At 41.1% G+C, this 20600-nt stretch overlaps 1 protein-coding gene across 28 annotated transcripts in view; it reads right to left on the bottom strand.

The window, feature by feature from the left end:
• Nucleotides 1–20600, bottom strand: part of ESRRG (estrogen related receptor gamma) — a 387661-nt gene that overhangs the window by 220745 nt on the left and 146316 nt on the right. For 7 of the 28 annotated variants that reach the window (XM_040060721.2, XM_040060725.2, XM_040060724.2 and 4 more), the window contains one exon: nucleotides 5062–5215. The exons of 15 other annotated variants lie outside the window; for them this stretch is intronic. In XM_040060721.2, the coding sequence (XP_039916655.1) occupies nucleotides 5062–5096 (35 nt within the window). In that variant the 5' untranslated portion in view covers nucleotides 5097–5215. The remainder of the gene's footprint in view (nucleotides 1–5061; nucleotides 5216–20600) is intronic. 6 more of the 28 variants (XM_040060732.2, XM_040060719.2, XM_058420051.1 and 3 more) reach the window with 1 other exon arrangement.

The following is a 20600-nucleotide window of genomic DNA, read 5'->3' as shown; positions in this document are numbered from 1 at the left end:
CATTCTTTAGAAAGCTGCTAAGCAAGCAATGCAAGACATATATTTGGAATATGAAAGTTTAATCCTACTCATTAAAACATGACAAACTTATAATTAATTGAGAATGGAGTCAATAATGAGAACATCCCTCAATGTAATGATGTTGGTACTATCAACTTGTAATACAGGAACACGCTGTAGAAAGTGAAGCATAATATGGAAAAATTACAAGTCAGTTTAAAAGAAGAACAGCCTGAAAGTTTTGCCTTGAGTAGAATCTTTAAAACGCAAATTTTAAATCCTCAAAAGTTACATTTTTCCAGTCTTCAAATGAGATAATACATTATGTTGTTTTCCTGTGATGAGGAATAATTCAAGGTCTTACATTGCCTGATTAATCTCTCAACCAATATTTAGAAAAGGTTTCTCTTTGAGCTAATCAAACTTGACAAAAGCAATCTTCAAACTATGCCACATTCACTGATTTGTAAGATAGCTCAAACTTGTGTTTTATTAAATGCAGTTTAAATTAGCAACAGCTCTAAATTCACCCGCTTATGATACCCCCTGAATCACACCAACAGTACATAAGGTAGGCAAAAAGACTGCACATGCAGATTAAAATTATTAGGAAAAGCTGTTGGTTTTGTTCCTTTGTTTGTTTGTTTTTTAAGAAGGATGCAGTTTTAGTTTGAAGATAGCACTCCCTATTGCTCACACTACATCGCATTTGTGGGATAGTTGCTGATAGAATTCAGTTTTACTTTTTTCTGGAAATAACTGCCCTGATCTTGACCCTAATCTGACCTGGGTAAGGCCTCCCCAGTGATCCCTCCAAATAATGCTTATTTCTTTATCCACATAAACAGGCTAAATTTCAATATACAATCTCATTATATTCTTCGGCTTTCAGTATCAAACAGTATCATTGGGTTAAAGGACATCACTCCAGAAGAGCAATGTTTTGATGAGAACAACCAGTAAGGAAGCACCACACCACCGCCACGCAGGGATCACTGTGGGGAAGCGCATTAACACCATCCCAGCCTTCACCTTCACTAACAGTGTTGGCAGTTCCCCTCCTTTCTGTGAGTGGCCATATGTGTGCAAACAGGATTTTCCCATGGTTTGAGAATGTGTTTAAATTTGGCTGCCTGACTCTGAGCACTAAAAGAGGTTCCTGAGTTAGCACAGCTAAGAAGGAGTGGAAAAAAACTGTGGGAGAGATGTAAGTATTAATTCCCTACTGTGAATGTTCCAAGAGGAAATCAGGCCTCCAGCTCATTCTTCCTCTCTAGTCACACTTAAGTTCTGGATAAATAAGTTTCTGAGCTACTGAATCCCCTCTATTTCCTCCTCATGGCTGTGTGCAACCAAGAAACTGCATTTCTGTCAATGTCTATGATAAAATAACACAACGCTCCATTAACAAAGCCTTAGAAGTCTTAGTGTCTTAGAAGTCGCTAGTGCAAATCTTTTGGGGACTCAAGGAAGGATATTCAAATATTGGGTAACATACTTTGACTGGGAAGACTATCAATAGAGTTTCTCAATTTGTTTATATAAATGGGCCAACACTTTTAAAAGCACTTCAGAGCACTTAACTAAAGCAAACAAGCACTTGAACTTTAAATATCTAGCAAGAGAAGCCAATGACAAGTATGCCTTGACTTAGTAAATTTTAATATCTTTGCAACCTTTCATTCATGGTCTCTTCATGAAGGGAAGCACCAGGCTCCCATCTCAATTTCAGCTCAGCTCTAAGATACAGAATGAGTGAGGTGAGGAACAGCCTAGTCCCTTTTTAGTTCTTTTTGTTAAAGCAAACAGCTTTGCTTCTTCCTGTGCAGGGATCCTGGGTCCATAAGAGTCTTTATAAAGCAGCTTCCTGATTTTGAAAACTTATTCTCTCTCTTATTTGGCCCTTAAAGTAGGATTGCTACATCTTATAAACTTTATTTTCCCTCATATCCATGATAGCTAAGCCTTGATTTGGGAATGTAACATTTACCAAACACTATCCTACCAATTCCCAAAAGGTCTGGGAATAACTTTCTATACACAGGACTAGGGTGCCTTTGGTAAGTGGTCTCATCATGGTGCCAGTGTCATATGCATTTTTTATATCTTCATATAAATAATACACCTCTTCCTAGTTACTGCACTGTACACAACCACATCGGTCATCTCCTGACCAAATTAGTATGATCTGATTCACATACACTTCTCTGCTGACAAACTGGCATCCAAACGAGAAAAACAAAACAGTATTTGGGAGTTTTGGATGGTTTGGGTTTCTTCTTAAACTGATGTCTAGCTCAAATACTAAGTTGGCCCCTAGAAACAAGAAGGTGGTGTTTAAAACAAGGATTTCTGATCAGTAACAGGTAAATATCTCGATTTTTATTTCTCTCTGAATGGGTTTTGCTCACAGTCTGCATAATGTGGCAGAAAAGAGGTGGCAGAAAAGAGGTGGCAGAAAAAAACTTTAGTTCAACCTGGTCTACACAATCTTAGAAAAAGAAAGAATAAAATATTTTAATGCTATGTTCTAAAGCTCAATGGCCACATTTGGATTTTAGTTTGCTAGTTTTAGGGGACATGCAGCATGTTCTGGAACTGGCTGTTTGGGATTTGTCTGGTTATGAACTTCCTCAAAACAGTATTTTGGTAAGAAAAACCCCACAGCTGACACAGCTGAAAATATGAACTACTCAATCCTAGAGCCATGGACTTTGCACAGTTCCTAAAAGAAATGCTTTGAAAACTCTTTGAAATACCATGCAAGTCATAATTGGGTTTTAATGTATAAAATGGCTCAGTAATTTAAATGTTTGGAAAAGAAAACAGTCTTTCCTAGAGTTTATGAAGTGATAAGTCTATTTCTTAGAATGATTAACTATGCAACCTGATTTTGAACACGAGCATCTCCTAGCATATGCTCTCCACAGCTGACACTGTGAGAGCATACAGTTTTACCAAATTAATATTCCAGGATGCAATTCTGATATTAAACTCCCATTCCTCACCTCCCTGCCTTGAGTAAGTGCCTTGGTTTCTACAGAAGTAGTTTTTCTTACTATTCTTAAACAAGTAAAATCAGGATTAAACTCTTCTTCTCATGCATTTGGGTCTGTTAGTGACAAATTAGATTTGTACATACAGGATGCACATCATAACATTTCCACTAGAAACTAAAACAAACAAACAAACAAAAAAATAACCTCAAACCCAGAAAATGAATGACATTCAAGGATAATACTCATTCACTTACAGAATTTTTTTAGTAGCAAATGCATATTGGATAAACAGATGAAGTACAGCCAGGACAGCATAAAGAATGCTTTTGGGGAAGAATGCCCCAAATAGTGTCCCATTTTGGAACAGTGATAAAACAAGACTACAACAACAACAAAAAAGCCGTTCAGTTTTGAACCCACTGCAAGTAAGTAACAAGACCTAATAATTTAGAAAGTCCTTTAAGAGCCCATGGCTTTGGCAGAAATTAATTAAACGGTGAGGTGAAATTAAAGAATAGATGACCTGAGAGAGAAAAAGCGACAAAAGCAGTGAAAAGAAACAGACCCAGGGAAAGTACTACTTCATTCTAATAATAGATTCATCAACAGAATATCTGTATGCACTAACACCTAATTTGAACATCCTGAATTCTGATCCTGATTTCTCGAGATGGCAACTACAATATTAAAAAAAAAATACTTAAATTGCTCATTACTAGAAATAGATTGATTTGCATGAGAAAAATGCAGAGTTAAGATTCCCATTTCATTTACGAATATTAAGATCCTAAAATAAAGTCTGAAAGTAAGTCCTAACTCCCAGGCTAACACTTCCCTCTGATTGGAGATAACATCATTGCCCCTGGGACGTGGGAGATGCCATATATGGTGGCCACAGGGAACAGAATGTTTGTGTGAGCCCAGAAACCCTGAACAAGGGCACAGGAGATGAGTGTGAGAACTTGCAATTCTGTCTGGTATTCAAAGACAAACAAACAGGGAAACATCCAAGTGGGAAACACCATCAACAGCAAAAGGCCTGACTTGACTTACGCCCACCTGAGCAAAAGCCGTGGGCATGCTCAACTTTTCTACTTCTCAGTAGCTTTCCTACCTTCAGCAAAACTTGCTGGTGCACGTGGCCAGCTACATTGGTTATTTTTAAGTATGTAAAGTAAAACTGACTAAAGACACACGAGTTTACCCTGGTGCAGAAGCCAATTGCCAGAGTAATCCAACGTGGTGCATGTTGGGCACGAGATGACGGCTGATATCCTGCAGTCAGCACATTTCAAATTGCTTACTGATTTTAGGTTTGAAATTGCTTACCAAATGCTAACTTCAGTTATATTTGGGTTGGGTTTTTTGGGGGGATGGGGAGAGAGAGGGGGGAGTGGATGGTATTAAATTTAACAGAAATTTTGTTTAATAGAAACAAATCACCAAGGTATTAGAAAAACAGCAGTTCATTTACCTGCTGCTCTAGAGAATAGCTCAGGAATATAAATTTCAGCTTTCCCACGCCTACAGCTCTAAGCTAAACATTAGGTTGTCTGAATTGTCTTCATCTCCTGAACACCACATGTGAGAACTCTTTATTTTGTGTTCTAGCATTTTAAGCAGAGTTGCTTATATAGTTAAGAGCCCCCTTAATGTTCCTCAAAACTATTCTGAAGTATGAGACAACCCTTCATTTTTAAAGACTCTGTCAGCTTCTAGGACCTTCAGCCACTAACCCCTCTCTCATCCATAAGTGTCTAACACATTTCCCTTTTAAACTTACTGAACACTTACAGCAGCCAAAACACATTTTTTCAACATCACTAAAACGCTGCCTCTGACGACCCTGGGACTCTAGCAAAGTTCAAGAGCAGGACCAAAATTTGAAAGGTTGGTTTAAAGATTAAGCCTGAGCCCTTGCTGCACCTGAAGGGACACACTTCAGGAGGCAGACACCCCTCCCACTGCTGGCTGCAGTCTCCCACCCCCCGGCAGCTGCAGCGTGCTCGTTCCACCAGACAAATCGCAGAGGAGAGGGAGCGAACCCCCTTCATGGACTCACCATCCTTTTCTAGTCACATTCACTACGCATTGCATTAGAAAATCGTAACGGTGTTAAAATATTTTGGCAGGATTTGTTATGGCCAGATCACTCACTTCCTTTGGGACACACAAAGCCTCCTCTGGCAATGAAACAGCCCAAATGTCAGCAAATCCTATAGAACAGAAAACGGTCTGTCAATGTAAAGCCTAAATGAATCTCCAGTTAAGCAAAACAAAACAAAACTGTATAACATAAAAATGCACATACAGAAAACAAGAAACAACCCAGAAATATTCACTTTTTATTAAGGTTTCTTTTTTTTTTTTTTTTTTTCCCCACCCTCCAGAAACTTTTGAACAGCATTACAATGAATTCATCACAAGGTGCTATTAGAGCGCAAGCTCCCTCCAAGTGTTACCAATTCACGGACAGATTAGAGGGCACATTAATAACATAGTTAATATGAAGTGTTTAGAGCCTTTACGTCGGTGACAAATACGACTCAGCCAAATTTCCTGACCATTGAGGCCACGGAGGAACAATTTGGTAGATTTCATCAACAGTTCTAATTATGTTCCTGTCAAGTCGAGAACAAAGTAATCCATAACTGGGGGGCTGCTCGGAGACAGTGCCACGTGAGAGTAATTTATGCCCAGGGCCCTCGCTGTAGTTAGTGTGCACAACGCTTGACTAACAAGTGGGTTCAAAAAAAGGAATTTATTAGGGAAAACACAGCCCTCTAGCTCCAAGCAGCTCATCAGGTGCAGGCTTAGCAGGAGTTATGAGGCAAAGTCTTCTTGTTTATAAAAGCATCTAAAGTCCACACTGGCCACAGTGGGTTTTAAACCATAGGCTTTTAACCCAAGGCTTCTGCTGGAGCTAAGCAAGCCCACTGCCAAGGCCAGGCTGCAACCCAGCCCCCTTTAAAATCATCTCAGTCCTTGGGACAGTGGCAGTACCATCTCAGAGGCCAAGTGGTACCAATGCCCTTTTGCAATCCTATAAATAACACACAAATGAAAGATGCAGAGCGATTATTAGTAACAGTAAACTAAAACATCACAATACACGATGTGTTTCTTACCACAGCCCAATCGGGAAACAGGCTGAGAAAGGGAGGGGAGGAAGGTAAATGGGGGAGAAGCTGTCATGTAATTTTGAGTCATTTTCCACTGTGATCTATATTGGGATACGGCTTCTATCCTTTCAAACCGGATCATTTTATACATGACGCTCTTGCTGCATTTCACAAAAAGGCAAGAATGTCTCCCTAGCGCTCAAAGTGCAAAGCCTGGCAGCGGTCATTCAGGATCAGTTACTTGCACACGCAGTGAGATGTCAGAGAAAGTAAAATGATGCATTCCAAACGTACTTAAGAACATTTTCTGTAAACAGAGGGTGAAATAACACTAGCAAAAAATTAGATCCATGTGAGAAACACAAAACACTTAAAGGGTTTTAAGGCACAGTTTTTTGAATGCAGCTGTAGACACACACTACTGTCAGCAATTATTAGTTTTCATCTACACCAAATGCGTGCATTCTGTCTACAGCATTTGGCCAACTAAACACCAGCTTGGATAAAGGGAGTGGTCAGACCAAGGACCCATTTCAGACTGATTTGCTGTGCAGCCCCTGGAAGGCTGACCTCTTCACCCACATTTCCCACTGCTAGAATGGGTACAGGTATGCAGATTTGTATCCACATGACATATCTTGCCAATGGATTTTTTTACTATAAAAATGTTATTGGCTTCACTAAATTATTTGTTTTAGTTACATATGAAATTACTAGTCAACCACTGGCACATAGGAAATGAGAATGCAACAGTACATCAAAACCCTCAGCCTCTCCTTTCACAATCTACAGAAGTTTCTCATCCAGATTTGCTTGAACCTGTAAACTCTCTGACATCGAGTCTAGAGACTTTCCCAGCATCTACTGAGTGGGACAGGATTAGTCTCATATGACTGAAACTTCACAGATTTATGATTACTTGCTCCCAAAGATGAAAAAACAATACATTTTAAAAGCAGGGTTGGCTTTGCAAAGAGGCAAAGAGGAAAGGGAAGAACACAGTCCCATCCTGCAGATGTGAAAAGAGAAACCTCTCTGCAAGCCAGAGAGACAGTAATTCAGAAGCCAAGCAATGCCAGGACGTTCTAATTCCCAGACGCGTGATTCAGTCACAAGACATGCCTGCCTTTCCTGGTGAAATGTCATGCTGCCGCATGCTTCTGTTGCAGAACACATCCTAACCAAGTGTAGCAAAAGCATGATGATCCCATTAAGTATCTAACATCTAATACCTTGTGAAAACTAATTTAGTGCTTTATCAAATCTCTAGTTTGTATGTAGAGCATAAACTGGCTACGTTTGCTAATAGGGAAGATTGACCCGTCCCATATATTATCAAACCACATCAAAGTCTGCTGGAGGACATAGCCTTAGCTACTTATTATCCCTTGCATTAACTCCCTCACTAGCTACTCAACCAATATATTTCCCTGTAATACATCTGTCATGATTTTGCAGGGAAATCAGCAATTCTGAACAGTGCAGCAGTTAGATAACAGGACTAAACCCATCATGGTCGCCTGGCTTTCCAATCTACCGCTAATTGGCACGGACAGAAGCCCTGAGAGCCGGGCTTGCACAACAGCACACCACTGCTGGGCCCCAGAGATTCAGCCTCTTAGTTAGATCTGTATTTTTAGAGCTTGAGTCATTCGCATGATTTCTTCACGATTTATTACATGCAAGAGAAATAAAGTCGGATGCCAATACCTTCAAATTTACAAGACTTTTTTTTTTTCTCCCTTCCTTTTGGCAGAAAAAGGTTGTATTTTGCAAGAGAACATGTGGCTTAGTAATCAGGAACAAAGTGCTGGAATATTAGTAACAATACTGTTAGCAATATTAGATACAATGAGAACATCTTTTTTGGCTTGGATGCTATGCAATTATATTCCCACGTGTTTATTTAAGGTCTCACTTGTGACACTGTATAATGAATTATATATCTGAAGCCGTGTTTCTGACTGTCTGGGAACTTGCATCTCTGGCTAATAAAGGGTCTGGATGGTTGTTTTGTTTTAAATTAACAATTGCTACTATTTTCTGATAGATAGCGTTTGGTTTTGGACTTGGAAACCCTGAGCCATTACACATGCATCTCTTACTGATCTTTCTGACCATTTGACTATCTCTCATCACTGGAACCCAGGAGTTAGTGGTGGAATACAGAAAATAAACTAAAATAACAAAATACTCCCTCTCCAAACAGAAATCCACTAATTAGAAATAAAAAGATTCTTTCACTTTGCAAATGTGATTGTATGTAGTCCTCAAATACAATTATATCCATCATACAATACAACCCTAATTTGTTCGCATTTAACCTGACATTTATTTTCTTTTTTTTTTTTTTTTTTTTTGGTGGCTTCTTGAGCACTGTCATCTTCTTTTCCTATATAACTTCTGTCCCCTCATGTTTTTAAACACTAATGTAAACAAGTAAAAGGCATCTAGAGGGGCATGTGGGGGTATTATTAGGTGGTTTGTGTACTTTCTTGGTGATCCCTGATCCCATTGTTGATGGATCATTTTTAATCCAGAGAATATTAAAAACTGCTTACAGCTCAGCTGTGGTTTAGTATCACCAACAAAGGCAGGCCAATACAGTGATCTTTCCACAGAGTAGAACTTCTAACAAGTAAACTTTCAGCCAGGGGGAATAAATTAGACAACAACAAAAAGGCGGGCAGCCAGTTAAAACACCACAATTCTATGCTCCTGAACTGAACTACAAATCTTTGGGAGCTTCATCCCTCCCCTCTCTTTCCTTTCCCTCTATATTTTTCTTCTTCTGTTTTTACGTTGAAATCACAGGAACTACGCAGCCTAGCAAGGCTGTAATCACTCAGCGGGAACCTGGCACAAGCACAATGCAACCACCAGCCAGGCAGCAGGAAACTGAAGGAAATCTCTCTCTCCCTCCCCGCCAGGTTTCTTAAAAGGGGCTCGGCGTGAATGAATCTTCCCGGTAGCCACCAACAATTTCTTATTCCTTCCGAGCAATCATCAATTTCAGCATCAAGTGGTTTAGAGGCTCTACAACTGGTAGTGGCAGCGGAGTAAGCCCAGCATGCAAACGTTTTGGCTAATTTAAAACCCTTGTGCCGCCGAATCAAACATGACAAGACAACAGTAAAAAGAGAGGCTATTATCCCAAATGAGAGTCGGCGGATGGCTGAAATTGGCTTGAGTGGCAGAGACAAAAGAGGTGGAAGGAGCGGGGACAACCAGGCATGATAATAGCAAATACACCGTGCACTTTCTCCCCCATCCCCAGTGCATTCACATGTATCCCACCTGGAGGAAAAAAAGGCAACATTTCTGAGTTTCATGGCCAGGCAGAAAAAAATACACTTAAGAAGATTCAAAATAAATTAGTACCTGGTAAAGCATCTGTCCTACGGATGTGGGGAAATGCAATTTAAGAGACATCATCCTTTCAATAGGAACCCTAACACTCCGAAGACAAAACCTGTCATTTCCTACCTGAATTCATGTCCTGTTGCCCCAAATTCATTCCCATGAGTTGAGAAGTAACTGATTAGGACAGAATAACTTCAAAATGGGAATAATCTGTGGCATGGCTACTGACAAATAGCTGCTACACACAACGAGCTCCCAAAGGGCCCAGATCTCACAGAGCTGCTGGACAGGAAACGTGGAGGGGAGAGGAGTTAATTTTGCAAGGCAATTGGGAGACCAGAAGCATTCTCATGATGTTGAGAGCCATGAACCCTGGTGATGGCTTGCAGCTCACAGAATGATGACCTGTGGGATCACTGGAGAGCAAGCAAGTTGTCTTTTGCAAGATTAACAATTTAAAAGTGCTGAAATTAATTTTGTTTAATAGCTGTGGGTGCAGACTCCTTACAAAGTAGGTTGCAAGGTCAGCAAGCCTCCTAAAACCTTTTAAAATGCAGCTTTTGATAGGGACAGTAGATTTAGGGTGGCTTAGGGCTTAAAGATCTAAAAAGCAAAAGAAGGGTAAGAGGTCATTTCCTACCACTTCCAAATCTTGGGTGAAGACATGTTCTCTGTTTTGCTTCATACTATGACATTGGTATATTCAAAGTTACTTGAGGCAGTGTGGGTTTCTTAGGGTAGGTAAAGTGAAAAAAGACATTAAAATCAACCGTGAGAACCAGATCAACCAGCACATAGCAGGGTTATCAGACTCATCCTGGAACATGCCCACCTGCGTTGCAAAAAAGCAGTTGGAGAGGAGAAGATGAATCTGGGAGATGAGAAAATAAATCGAGGAGACAGAGACTGGGAGGGGAAAGACAAGGGCAGGGGAAGTGCTCACACCCTTGCCATCATTCAGAAATAGTTCACCTGTGATTCACATCTGCCTCCTTATACGAGATCATTACACTCTAAATTACTGTACTGCACAGAGTGTTTCAAGGAACAGCTGGGCTCAACACTAAAACCAAAACCAACCATTTAAAAGGGATGTGCTCAGCTTCACACCCTACCACACGTGAGCTACTGCTCACAACACAGCAGAATCTGCTGATTGGTGCTCCCTTCCAGGACACTTTTCTCCTACATTTTTGCCAACAGCATCCAACTAACTGCACAGGCAAAGTTCATTGTGTGTGCCAGTCTGGGAAATAGAAACAGGGAATGAGTTTTGCACCCCTGTGTAAGACGGTCTGAATTTGAAGATATAAAGCAACACTGCCTTGAAAAATACTTGCATTGCGTGCAGGTGGACCCGTGTGAAAGGTGGACTCATGAATTTAGAGAGAAGTCCAACCTCAAAAAAGCATGATCCCAATACAAAGAAACATCCTGTATGTATAGAAACCCACTTGAGCTTGCAAATGTATTCAGAGAACCGAGAACCCCAAGGGAGGACACGATCAGAATGGATACAGCGCATGGGTTTGTTTCATCCTGCCCTCTTCTTTTAAATCTTTTTCCCCATAACATGAAGGAAACATGTGGCTAAGTTTCCAAAGAAAAACCAAAACCAGTGACATGCCAAGCATCAGGCATGCCAGCAGTTCCTAGATAGCCTACCCTGGGGACAAGTAAGTGTCACCCAGCAGAGAAACCTGTGTCACCCAGCCACACAGGCAAGCAGAAACACTCCAGCCTTTGCAGTGCTCTCCTGCGCAACAAACTTCGTTACTGTGATCCTGCAGACAGAAGGGCCCCTTCCCTGGCAATGAGGTAACTGATGGTCATTAGGGAGGACAGAATTAATTCTGCTGCGAGCCTGGCGCTGACAGTGGCCAAAGCGAACACACCAGCCATTTTTCTCAGCCTCTTCCTCGGGGAGTTGGAACAAAGAAAGGAGCCCTGGGGAAATACCGAAGGCATTACAAGAAAACAATTTTAGATGCATACGAACACTGCCACCAAACACTGTGTACTTGCAGGCTGACACATGCTAGTTAGTGTATGTGGTTTGTTTCGTTTTTTCATCTCAAAGTTGAATTCATATCCTCACACAGCACTCCAAGAAAAGTCCAGTTCACAGTTCAGCAAGGAACTGCTTAAAAGGCAAGCCTGATATAGGTCCTTAGGGCACCTCATCCATCCTGCACTTGGATGGCATTCCCCACCAAGGGACCCCATTAGGAAGGAAGGGCAAACTGAAATCCTAACCCAAAGGAGCCTGAAACAGCACCAGCATACTGGTGTAGCAGCGATGGATGAGCCTCCATTTGTCTTCAAAGCATGGGAAGCCAATATATCTGCCTCAGAGCAAACTCAACTTTACTTTCCAACCTTGTAGTGTACTTAAAGCTAAAATGTATATCATCGTTCTATCCGTGGGTAAGGCAGCAGAGAAGTGTCACCCAAGACTCCAATTAAACAAGCCTGGAAAGGGACGCACTTCCAGTGCAACTCCAAAGAGCAAAACACCCTGAGCTGCACTGTTTAAAATCAATTGCCCAGGAAGGCGTTACCATGAGCTACAAACAGTTTCCTTTCCCCTCCACTCAATGGAATAAACCAGAAGCATCTTATGCTAGTACAAAGCTTTCTGGAAAATGCAGTTGCTGTAGGAACGCTATCAATACCAGAGGTATCACAGGCCCTACTCTCCCTGCAGAAGGTTAGGCCCTTCCAAGCAGGAAGAAACAATATGTTTGTTCTGTGGCCAAAGTAATTACAGACTTGCCTATATTGCTTTTTATTTCTCTTTTCATAAAAGAGCTTTGTATTGGTGTTGAACAAGCCGAGTTATGAGACTGGAAGTCTCCAACCTAAACTTAGGTCTGGCAGAAGTAGAAAGAGCTTCACTCACTTCAGGAAAGGTGATTCTATGTATGCCAGGACTGAACATGGCCAAATATTCAATACTGCCCATTAAAATATTTAAGCTTAAAGAGGTGTAATTCCCTCATGGATAATATATTAAAGTATATATTGTCAGACTTTTCTTCATGTGTTAAGTGTAGCAACAATGTAATATTGCAGGAGGAACTCACATTCCTCTTCCGTGGGGGCAGTTCTAAGGAGAAAACAGATTCAAACACTGTGAAAGGAAACATGCTGGATGGAAGAACATCCGATTTTTGAAAGCTGGTCACCTGCTTATAGGAATCTCTGTCCAGGGCTCTTATTTACAATTCAGGGGTATCTATTGTTGCAGGTGAGATCCTCCTGCACCAGGAACTGTACAAGTGCAATGAGAGAAGACCACCATGACCAATACACAGTGCAGTTCAAAGGGACCAGCCAGAGACCTGCTGGGAGCACACGTATTTCTTGTGCTCCAGCCAGGAGCCTAAACCTAAAGGTGACCCTGTCCTGGTGTAGCACCATATCACCTCTAGCGCCAATTAGGCTGACCAGAACTGGATATATCTGCCTACCTATTCAGTTCATATCAGGAAAAAAGGAGAGGGAAAAAAAAAAAAAAAAAAAAAAAAAAAAAAAAAAAAAAGGAAGGATAAAAAAGAGAGGGGGAAAAAGCAAGCAAGGTCAGGCAGTTACATATGAATCACATACCTTGTATGAGTAAGAGCAACAGGGACCCAAATCCCCAAAGCAGCACCAGAAACTGCCTCCTCCAGCTCAAGTCACAATTAATTGTTAACAACTCATCTCACTCCAAATGCCAGACCAGTTATCTTCCTGTCTGTGTTTAAGATCACAAAAATATCTCCCACCAAAAGGCTTTTTACATATCTGTATTTACAGTCTCTGAAGCCAGGGAGAAGGCTAATCTAGGTTTTCTGCCAATCTACAAAACTCAAGTAGTGTGGAAGGAGACCTATGTTCTCTGTCACGCTAAGGAAACTCACAGTGTGTCATCCCAAATGACTGCAAAAACCCTGTGGATCAGATGTCTAACATGACTGTCCTAAACCTCACATTCAAACTCTTTGCCTCAAAATTTAGACTTTTTTTTTGCCCTGCATGGCAGACTTTGAAATGGTCCTGGCCAGCAGGATAATGAAGGAAATTCAAGAGCCACACTCTTCCCTCTGCTTCTCCTTGGGATCAAACACTTCTCACAAAACAAATGTGTTGCCTCAAAAGCAATTTATTTCCTCAACCTGTGAAGTTTTAAAGACCTCTCAGAAAAGGTCTCCACAGCCTAGAAGACAACAGTGAAACATGAAGTCCAACCAGCTCCTCACCACTGCTGTGTCTCAGCCCTATGTGCCCACAGTATGGCACTAAATTTGAATGCCTTGCAAAAGAAGCAGGAGAGGGGAGAGCTGGAAAAATGAGACCATCATCTTGACAGAAAACAGAAAAATAGAGACCTAAGTGAGCCAGCCTCGGCTACAAATGATTTCCATGAGCTTCTGCCTGCGTGCGACACGGATGAGAAGAGGTTGCTCTTTCTCTGAGACAGCAAAAATGTACGATTCCACTCATCATTTTTAACACACGCACACATATATATATATATTTATGTAGGTAGTGAGTACTAATTTTACTGAAATCATTGCCATACCCAAGATTATGGACCATCAGTTCCACAAGAAACACCAAGTCTTGGTCATGATACCTGGTGTTACACTCTTCGCCCCAGCTTCTTCACTCCTAACAATCACAAGCCCAAGAGACACCATACCCTATAATGGTTTTCCCAAAGGCACAGTAAGACTCAGATCAACCTGATGCCTGCTGCAATGCTCAGAAAACTGGGAAACTTACTGTTTTCTTTGGGGGGAAAAAAAGAAAAAGGCAACCTTGCAGTCACCTTTGAACTTCTGCCTGTACCACTGGGATAAATGCACTCAACATCAGGAAAAGAAGCTCTAGGAGTGCTTTTATGATGCAGTACACGAAAAAAAAAAGAGAGGGGAAAATAAAGTGTTACAACATGTCCTGTTCCTATTCTAATTCTTTTTTTTTTTTTTTTTTTTTTTTTAATACATAAAGCCTCCTTCTCAGAAAAAAGTGTCCCATATTTTCAACGGGATTTCAGGTTTAGTCTGTGTTGAGGATTTTCAGCCCAGCCTTTATTGCAGCACTAAAGCACGTTTAGAATATTGAGCCAATTAATCAAAGCACTTTGATTCAAAAAATAAAAAAGTTAAAAAAAAAACCAAAACAAAACACCACCAAAAACCTGAAGCTCAAGAAAAAAAGGGTAGAATGAAATGCTGAATTAATTTTTTTGCCTCTTTCCCCTCAGGCTTGTAGAGCAGTCATTAGGGAACAGGCCAAAGGAGATGAGGAAACTCATCACCAATATGGGAAAGCATGGTCAGGTTACTATTTTGGGGTTTTGTTGTTGTTGTTGTTTTGGGTTTTTGGGGGTTGGGTTTTTTCCCCTACTTTTCCCTTTCATAAATGCATGAAGCCCACAGAGTTTGGGGACCTGACTGTGCTATGGAGCAGGAACGACGTGCCTCCAGCCCTGCTCCACAAACCATTCCATCAGCAGAAGTCTCCGGCAGGTCGGAGACCGACTAACTTTTCCAAGGTATTAAATTAAAAGATGTTGAATTAAGTTAAACGCCCCACATTGAACTGACATTTCCCTTTTTTAATGCAAGCTAAGATTGATGAAAAATACCACTTATCTACATTAAGGGTCAAAATATCCAGCAAAAGAAGCCTCTGGTTCAGCGCGTCAGAGCAAAGTCAGTCTTACATAATCCGGGGACCAGAACGCGGATCACATTCTGATGATCCAATTAATGGTGGGATACTTTGCAATCAGCCAGGAAGCAAGGCCCCTAACAGATTGTGGGGCTGTAACATCAATTTCTTAAGTGCATTTAAAGGATTACAAATGTTAGTCCTGGCTTGAGATTGAAACACCTATTGAGGTGCTCTGAACCACATTACAGTAATTGGGTACCTGAATTAATGCCATTTCTTCTGATGGGCGAGTTGAATACATTGGAATTACGGATTTCTTTTGCCGTGTTTCACTTTCAGCTTTTTTCTTCTTATTCTCAGAGAATAAATCTGAGGCAGAATATCTCTTTTTATCTAGATAGTTTTAATTACAGCCCTGAGGTACCCAAGTACTGTCCTAATTTCACCTTCTGGATTGTTTGGGTGCATTTCCTTTTTTTTTTTTTTTAGTCTTTTATTTTGCTTTTTATTTTATCATGCTATGACATTAAGATGGGATTTTTTTTTTTTTTTCTTGAAGCTTCAGGGGGAAGGGGGAATAGGCCACTGAGACATGGAGAAAGACAAGTCTTTCTTTTCTTTCCCATGCCCCTCTTCCACTATCTAAACCTCCTTATGCATGCGCCAGATATCATTTGCAGTTTTGCACCTCTAGAGAGGTAGAACTAGGGCTGCCTCAATTAGTCTTCTATTCCTTCTGAGGTCAGTTCAAGTAAAGGTCTCCATCATATCAAACTGGCAGGAATGCTAACTACCTGGGCATTTCAGACCATACAAGGTTCAGCTAAAGGGCTTAAAAATCACATAGCTGCTTTAATGAGTATTCAGCGAATATACAGCATAAAGCTGTATTTGTGTGCCAGAGACTAAACGCACTCAGTGTTTTAAGATTTGAAATAGGTTATGGCACAGGTTTATTTGTATGGCTTTTCTGCCAGGCAGTGTCTCTGTTGGACCGCAGTACAGAGCACACAGGACATACTCATTTTCTTCTTGGATCATCTGAGTTTTGATAGAGTTTTAACAAGGAATTCCATCCATTTTTGTCCTCAGCATCTGTGGCACTGACATTTCAGCGACCTCAGTGGTGATTTCTCACTTGCAGCTAACTGGAATGTACACAACCATGATATAATGCCCACACTGTGAAAAAAGAGGTGAGAAACAGACCGTGGTATTCCAAATATTCCAGTCCGCTCTGTACATTTCCTTTATCCAGTTACAGCACACCAAGTGCAGGTACTGTTCTAATTACTTTTTTTGAGGTCTTATTAGGGTTTAGTTGCAAATATACATACACGTATATGCACGTGCATATTTTAATTCTCATGTAGTATATATCCTTTTTGAGGTACTCCAATTTCTTGTCATATACTCAAGATTCTGTAAAGAAACTGGGCAGCTGCAGTGATTCTGCTTTAATTTTGGTTTTGCTTAAGATAACTAAACAGCAATGATACAGGAGCTATTTATCTTCATCGCTGGTTAAGAGAAATCGTAGCATGTACCTTAAGGGAGCTAAGGAAGCACAATGATTTAACAAGCATATGAAGGAAACAGACAACCTCTAATTCAATAGCAGAACTTTCTGATGCTCAGGAAAAAGCAGTTTGCACAGTTTAGTCAGATAGTCTTTCGCAGTTAACTATTTTATTTTTTTTTTAAACCCATTTCCCTCCACGTAAGAACCGTAAGATTTAGGAGGGGTCACTGGGGACCTTTCAGCTGCGCTCCTTCTTTCTCTTGAATGGTTTTGAATGTTCCTTAATTTCCCATTTCCATTAACATGGGATATTCCTAGAATTTAGAAATAACCCCTCTGAAACACAATAAAACCTATAAACTGTCTCCCCATAAGACATGATTAATCGGAGGATAGACATGGTTTCATTTTAAGGGCCACACGTTGAAGCAGGGCATAAGGTTTTTCAAAAAGTGTCTTGCAAATCTCAGTTACAGTTTCAGAGCAATTTCTGACTCATTAGGTAGTGCTGGCTGAAATGATTTACATACAGATAATGACAATGCAGACCCCAAGGACTAGTTAGCTGTTTAGCAGCATATACATTTCATATAACCACTTCCATACATCTAGTTTTAAATTCATTAACAAAAATTAATTGCTACCCAGTGGTCTACGTTACACTGCACACAGCTTCAATACACTTTCTAAATTACTGCTTTCTGTCACCCCTCCCAGCAATCCCACAGACAAGTTAAACTTTACTGCCTGAAAGGCATTGACTACCAATTTGTAGCAAAGCTTGTGTTTAAGTTAGTGAGAATTAACAACTGAACTTCAGGAAATTTGTCTTGTTTTTAATATCTCATTAATATTTTGGAATAACAGAAAAATTTTTCCCTCTCCCCATTTGGCAGAGGCACTGTGATGTCCTGAGGGCTCCCCTGCAGAGACACCAGCAATAACAGCTCCAACAATGCTCAGAAAGTCCTGATCTCACTAGCATTCGTCTTGGATCCAATTCAAAACTTACTGAAGTTATAAGGAAGCTTTGCATTAGCTTCAGCATTCTTCAGTTCAGACCTTCCAGTCCTATTGCCCCACTTCTCCTCCCCAAACCCTAATTGAGCTCTGCTGCGTGAGCATTAATGATGTTGTTATTGTTGTGGCATATTCAGCATGAAGTGACTCGTGATAACGCTGTCCAAATGTCTGTCTGCTTTTTTATGGCTTGGATAAGGAGGAAAAAGTTACTTTTCATAAGTAATTAACAGAAATTAGTCCTGGGTTTTTAAAGATGCATAATGATTAGGACCCAAGGGGGAGGTAAGATTCACTTTTTAGTAATAACATTTAACGGATAAAAAAATAGAAAAGTCTTTCCACACTCTTTCCATCATATTTCCCAAATATTTACAGTGTACACCTCGGGTTTGAAATAAGCCAGGGAGAATTAATGCATTGTTTACACTTGGAATCCGAGGTGGCCCCGTCCCAGCAGGGCAGTACAATGTGCTGTATCTTTCCCTTCTCAGCACTTATCTTAATCTTAATAACTAGCCAGACAACTGACTCCAGAGTCCTGGGCTTATCGACTGGAATTCGTCACATGCACACAAGAGAAGACAAGAAATGCATTATATAACAATGCCATACAAATCATTATCTTTTAATATTTAAAAGTATGTATTCAAAGTCTGATATGAAACCATTTTGGCTGAACTCAATTCCACTGGTTGTTATTAAATTTGATAGCAAATGAACAAAAATACACTTGTAACGTATTTATCTGCAGAAGAGTTTATTTGCAACAGATCAAAAGGCTGCTTCTTACTGCATTTTAGCTACTGCTATCAAATGCAATCTGCTTTTTAAACATGCTTTGATACGGGAAGACTATTTTCAAAACAGGTTAATAGGAAATATATATATATATTTTTTTTTTCCCCCAAGTCTCCCAAGCACCAAGAAATACTCAGAGCATGAACAGAAAGTCGATTGCGCCCTCACTGTGTGTCTGCACACGATTTCTTTGAAACAAGTTTTCTATAAGCAAGAGGAATACCATTCCAACTGCAGCCACCAGGCATTTTACCGTGTTTTTAAAATTATCATAGACATCTGAATTTTGGTTCTGGCGCCTCACACTAAAGGGCATTTTTCACCAGGAGGCAGAGGCACATGTGAACCACAGCGTCAGGGGTACTCTGCTGCAAGGCTGCTCTCCTGTTTTCCTGCCTCCTCCTGCAGTTCCACGGTAAGAACTCCGTGAGTGTCTACATAGGGTGGTGAGGGGGGAGCAGAAGCACATGGAGAATAATGCTCCGAAGCCCACTCCTGCAGAAAGAGGGGAAAGGACAATGGCTTTAAGCACACACCCGGTCAGCATTCCCTCTGCCCACAAAAGGGTGAGAGAGGACGGGTACCTCACCCACTGGCATTATTAACACGCACTTGAAGCGGGAGTACATGAAATGAATACAGGTTAACAATGGTGCTGTAAATTCGCTCCTCTCCGCTGCTTGCTTTGCTCTAACCCAGCCTATACAGCGTCCCTCATGCCAAGTATTACACCCTCAGCAATGGGATTCACCCAACAGAAGACACCAGAGCTGCGCTCAGAAAGACTCATCGCCAGTGCCACATTTTTCCAAATATCTTTTCCACGTTGAAAACTTTTGAAGATTACCCTAGGCCAATCTTTGTGTTAAATCACAAACCACAGTGAATCAATTAATTAATCAATCCCATCAGGCAATCAATTAACATGAACTAAGAAATCCCTGAGCAGACATATTCTCGTGTGAAGAAAGGTCACCCACCGGGGCCTTTATATGTCTGTTCATATTAGTTTAAGCCCCGGTTTAGAAGGAGAAATTTTCCTCTGATAACGGTTCTTTGTATTGATGTGTCAGCACAGACACCTAGTCTCCGTGTACGTCTGGCAGAGAGCGTCTCTATTTTACTCGAGTAATAACTAGAGGCCACTTTCAGAGGAGGGAATCTGAGATTTGTGCTCTGATGCGGTGAGAGACGAGTCCTCTTTCGGTGCCACTGAAAGGACTTTGCACCGGGCTTGGTAATGCTGCCTGAGCAAAAGAGGAAACGGGGCTTTTTCAGGCACGCACCTCAAAAACTGCAAGCGCAAGCAAATTTGCCATCACCCCCAAACACTGAATCCATGTTGCAAAGCCATTTCATCCATTTGCTAAGGTCGGGTTCAGTCCCAGGAAGAGCTGGGAGAAACACGATTTGAATGCTCAAAGGAACACTTGCCCTGTAACACCCTCAATTCCACTTTTAAGTCACAGTTGTTCAATAATTACATTAACAATATCTTACAGTTGTGCGGTAGTTATCGCTCAGGGATAAATCACAATTCAGTGATAAATCCATTCATTCAGATATGCAGCTGACCTGCAGCCTAAGAAGTTGAGGTCACCTCTGTACATCAACTGGGAAAGCTGAATTTTCGGGTGGGAAGAAGCAAAGTCACCAGCACACACGAGGCCCCACATAAATACCATGGTAATGCAGAAGCTTCAGCAGAGGCCAGGGTGGTGGGCAATGTGAATTCTGTGAAATGAATCCTGCTTGGTCACCCCACCACTGCTGGTTGTTTGGATAGGGGCTGTCCTATGGAGCTGCTCAGCAGCACAAGTTTCCATGCAGGTAGCTACGGAACGTGGCACCGGGTCTTGGCCACCTCCAAAATCTGCCACAGGTTCAATGACCCTACTGCAGCACTCCTCTTCCGCTAAACAAACTACACACTTAGCAGCAAACAGAGTTTCAAATAAAGGCACTGCTCCTCTAGTCGCAGACGGAGTCAGGGAAAGAAAGAAAGATGCCTGCAACAGCAGAGAATTGGCCTATCTTAGGTTGGGGGGGAAAAAATGCAAAGGTATGAAAATGTATTCAACAATGCTCTCAGTGCTCAGATCCAGC

The sequence above is a fragment of the Hirundo rustica genome, chromosome 3 (genome assembly GCF_015227805.2).
Source record: "Hirundo rustica isolate bHirRus1 chromosome 3, bHirRus1.pri.v3, whole genome shotgun sequence".
Lineage (NCBI taxonomy): Eukaryota > Metazoa > Chordata > Aves > Passeriformes > Hirundinidae > Hirundo > Hirundo rustica.
The sequence above is the reverse complement of the archived record's forward strand: the minus strand, read 5'-3'. Positions and strand labels throughout refer to the sequence as shown.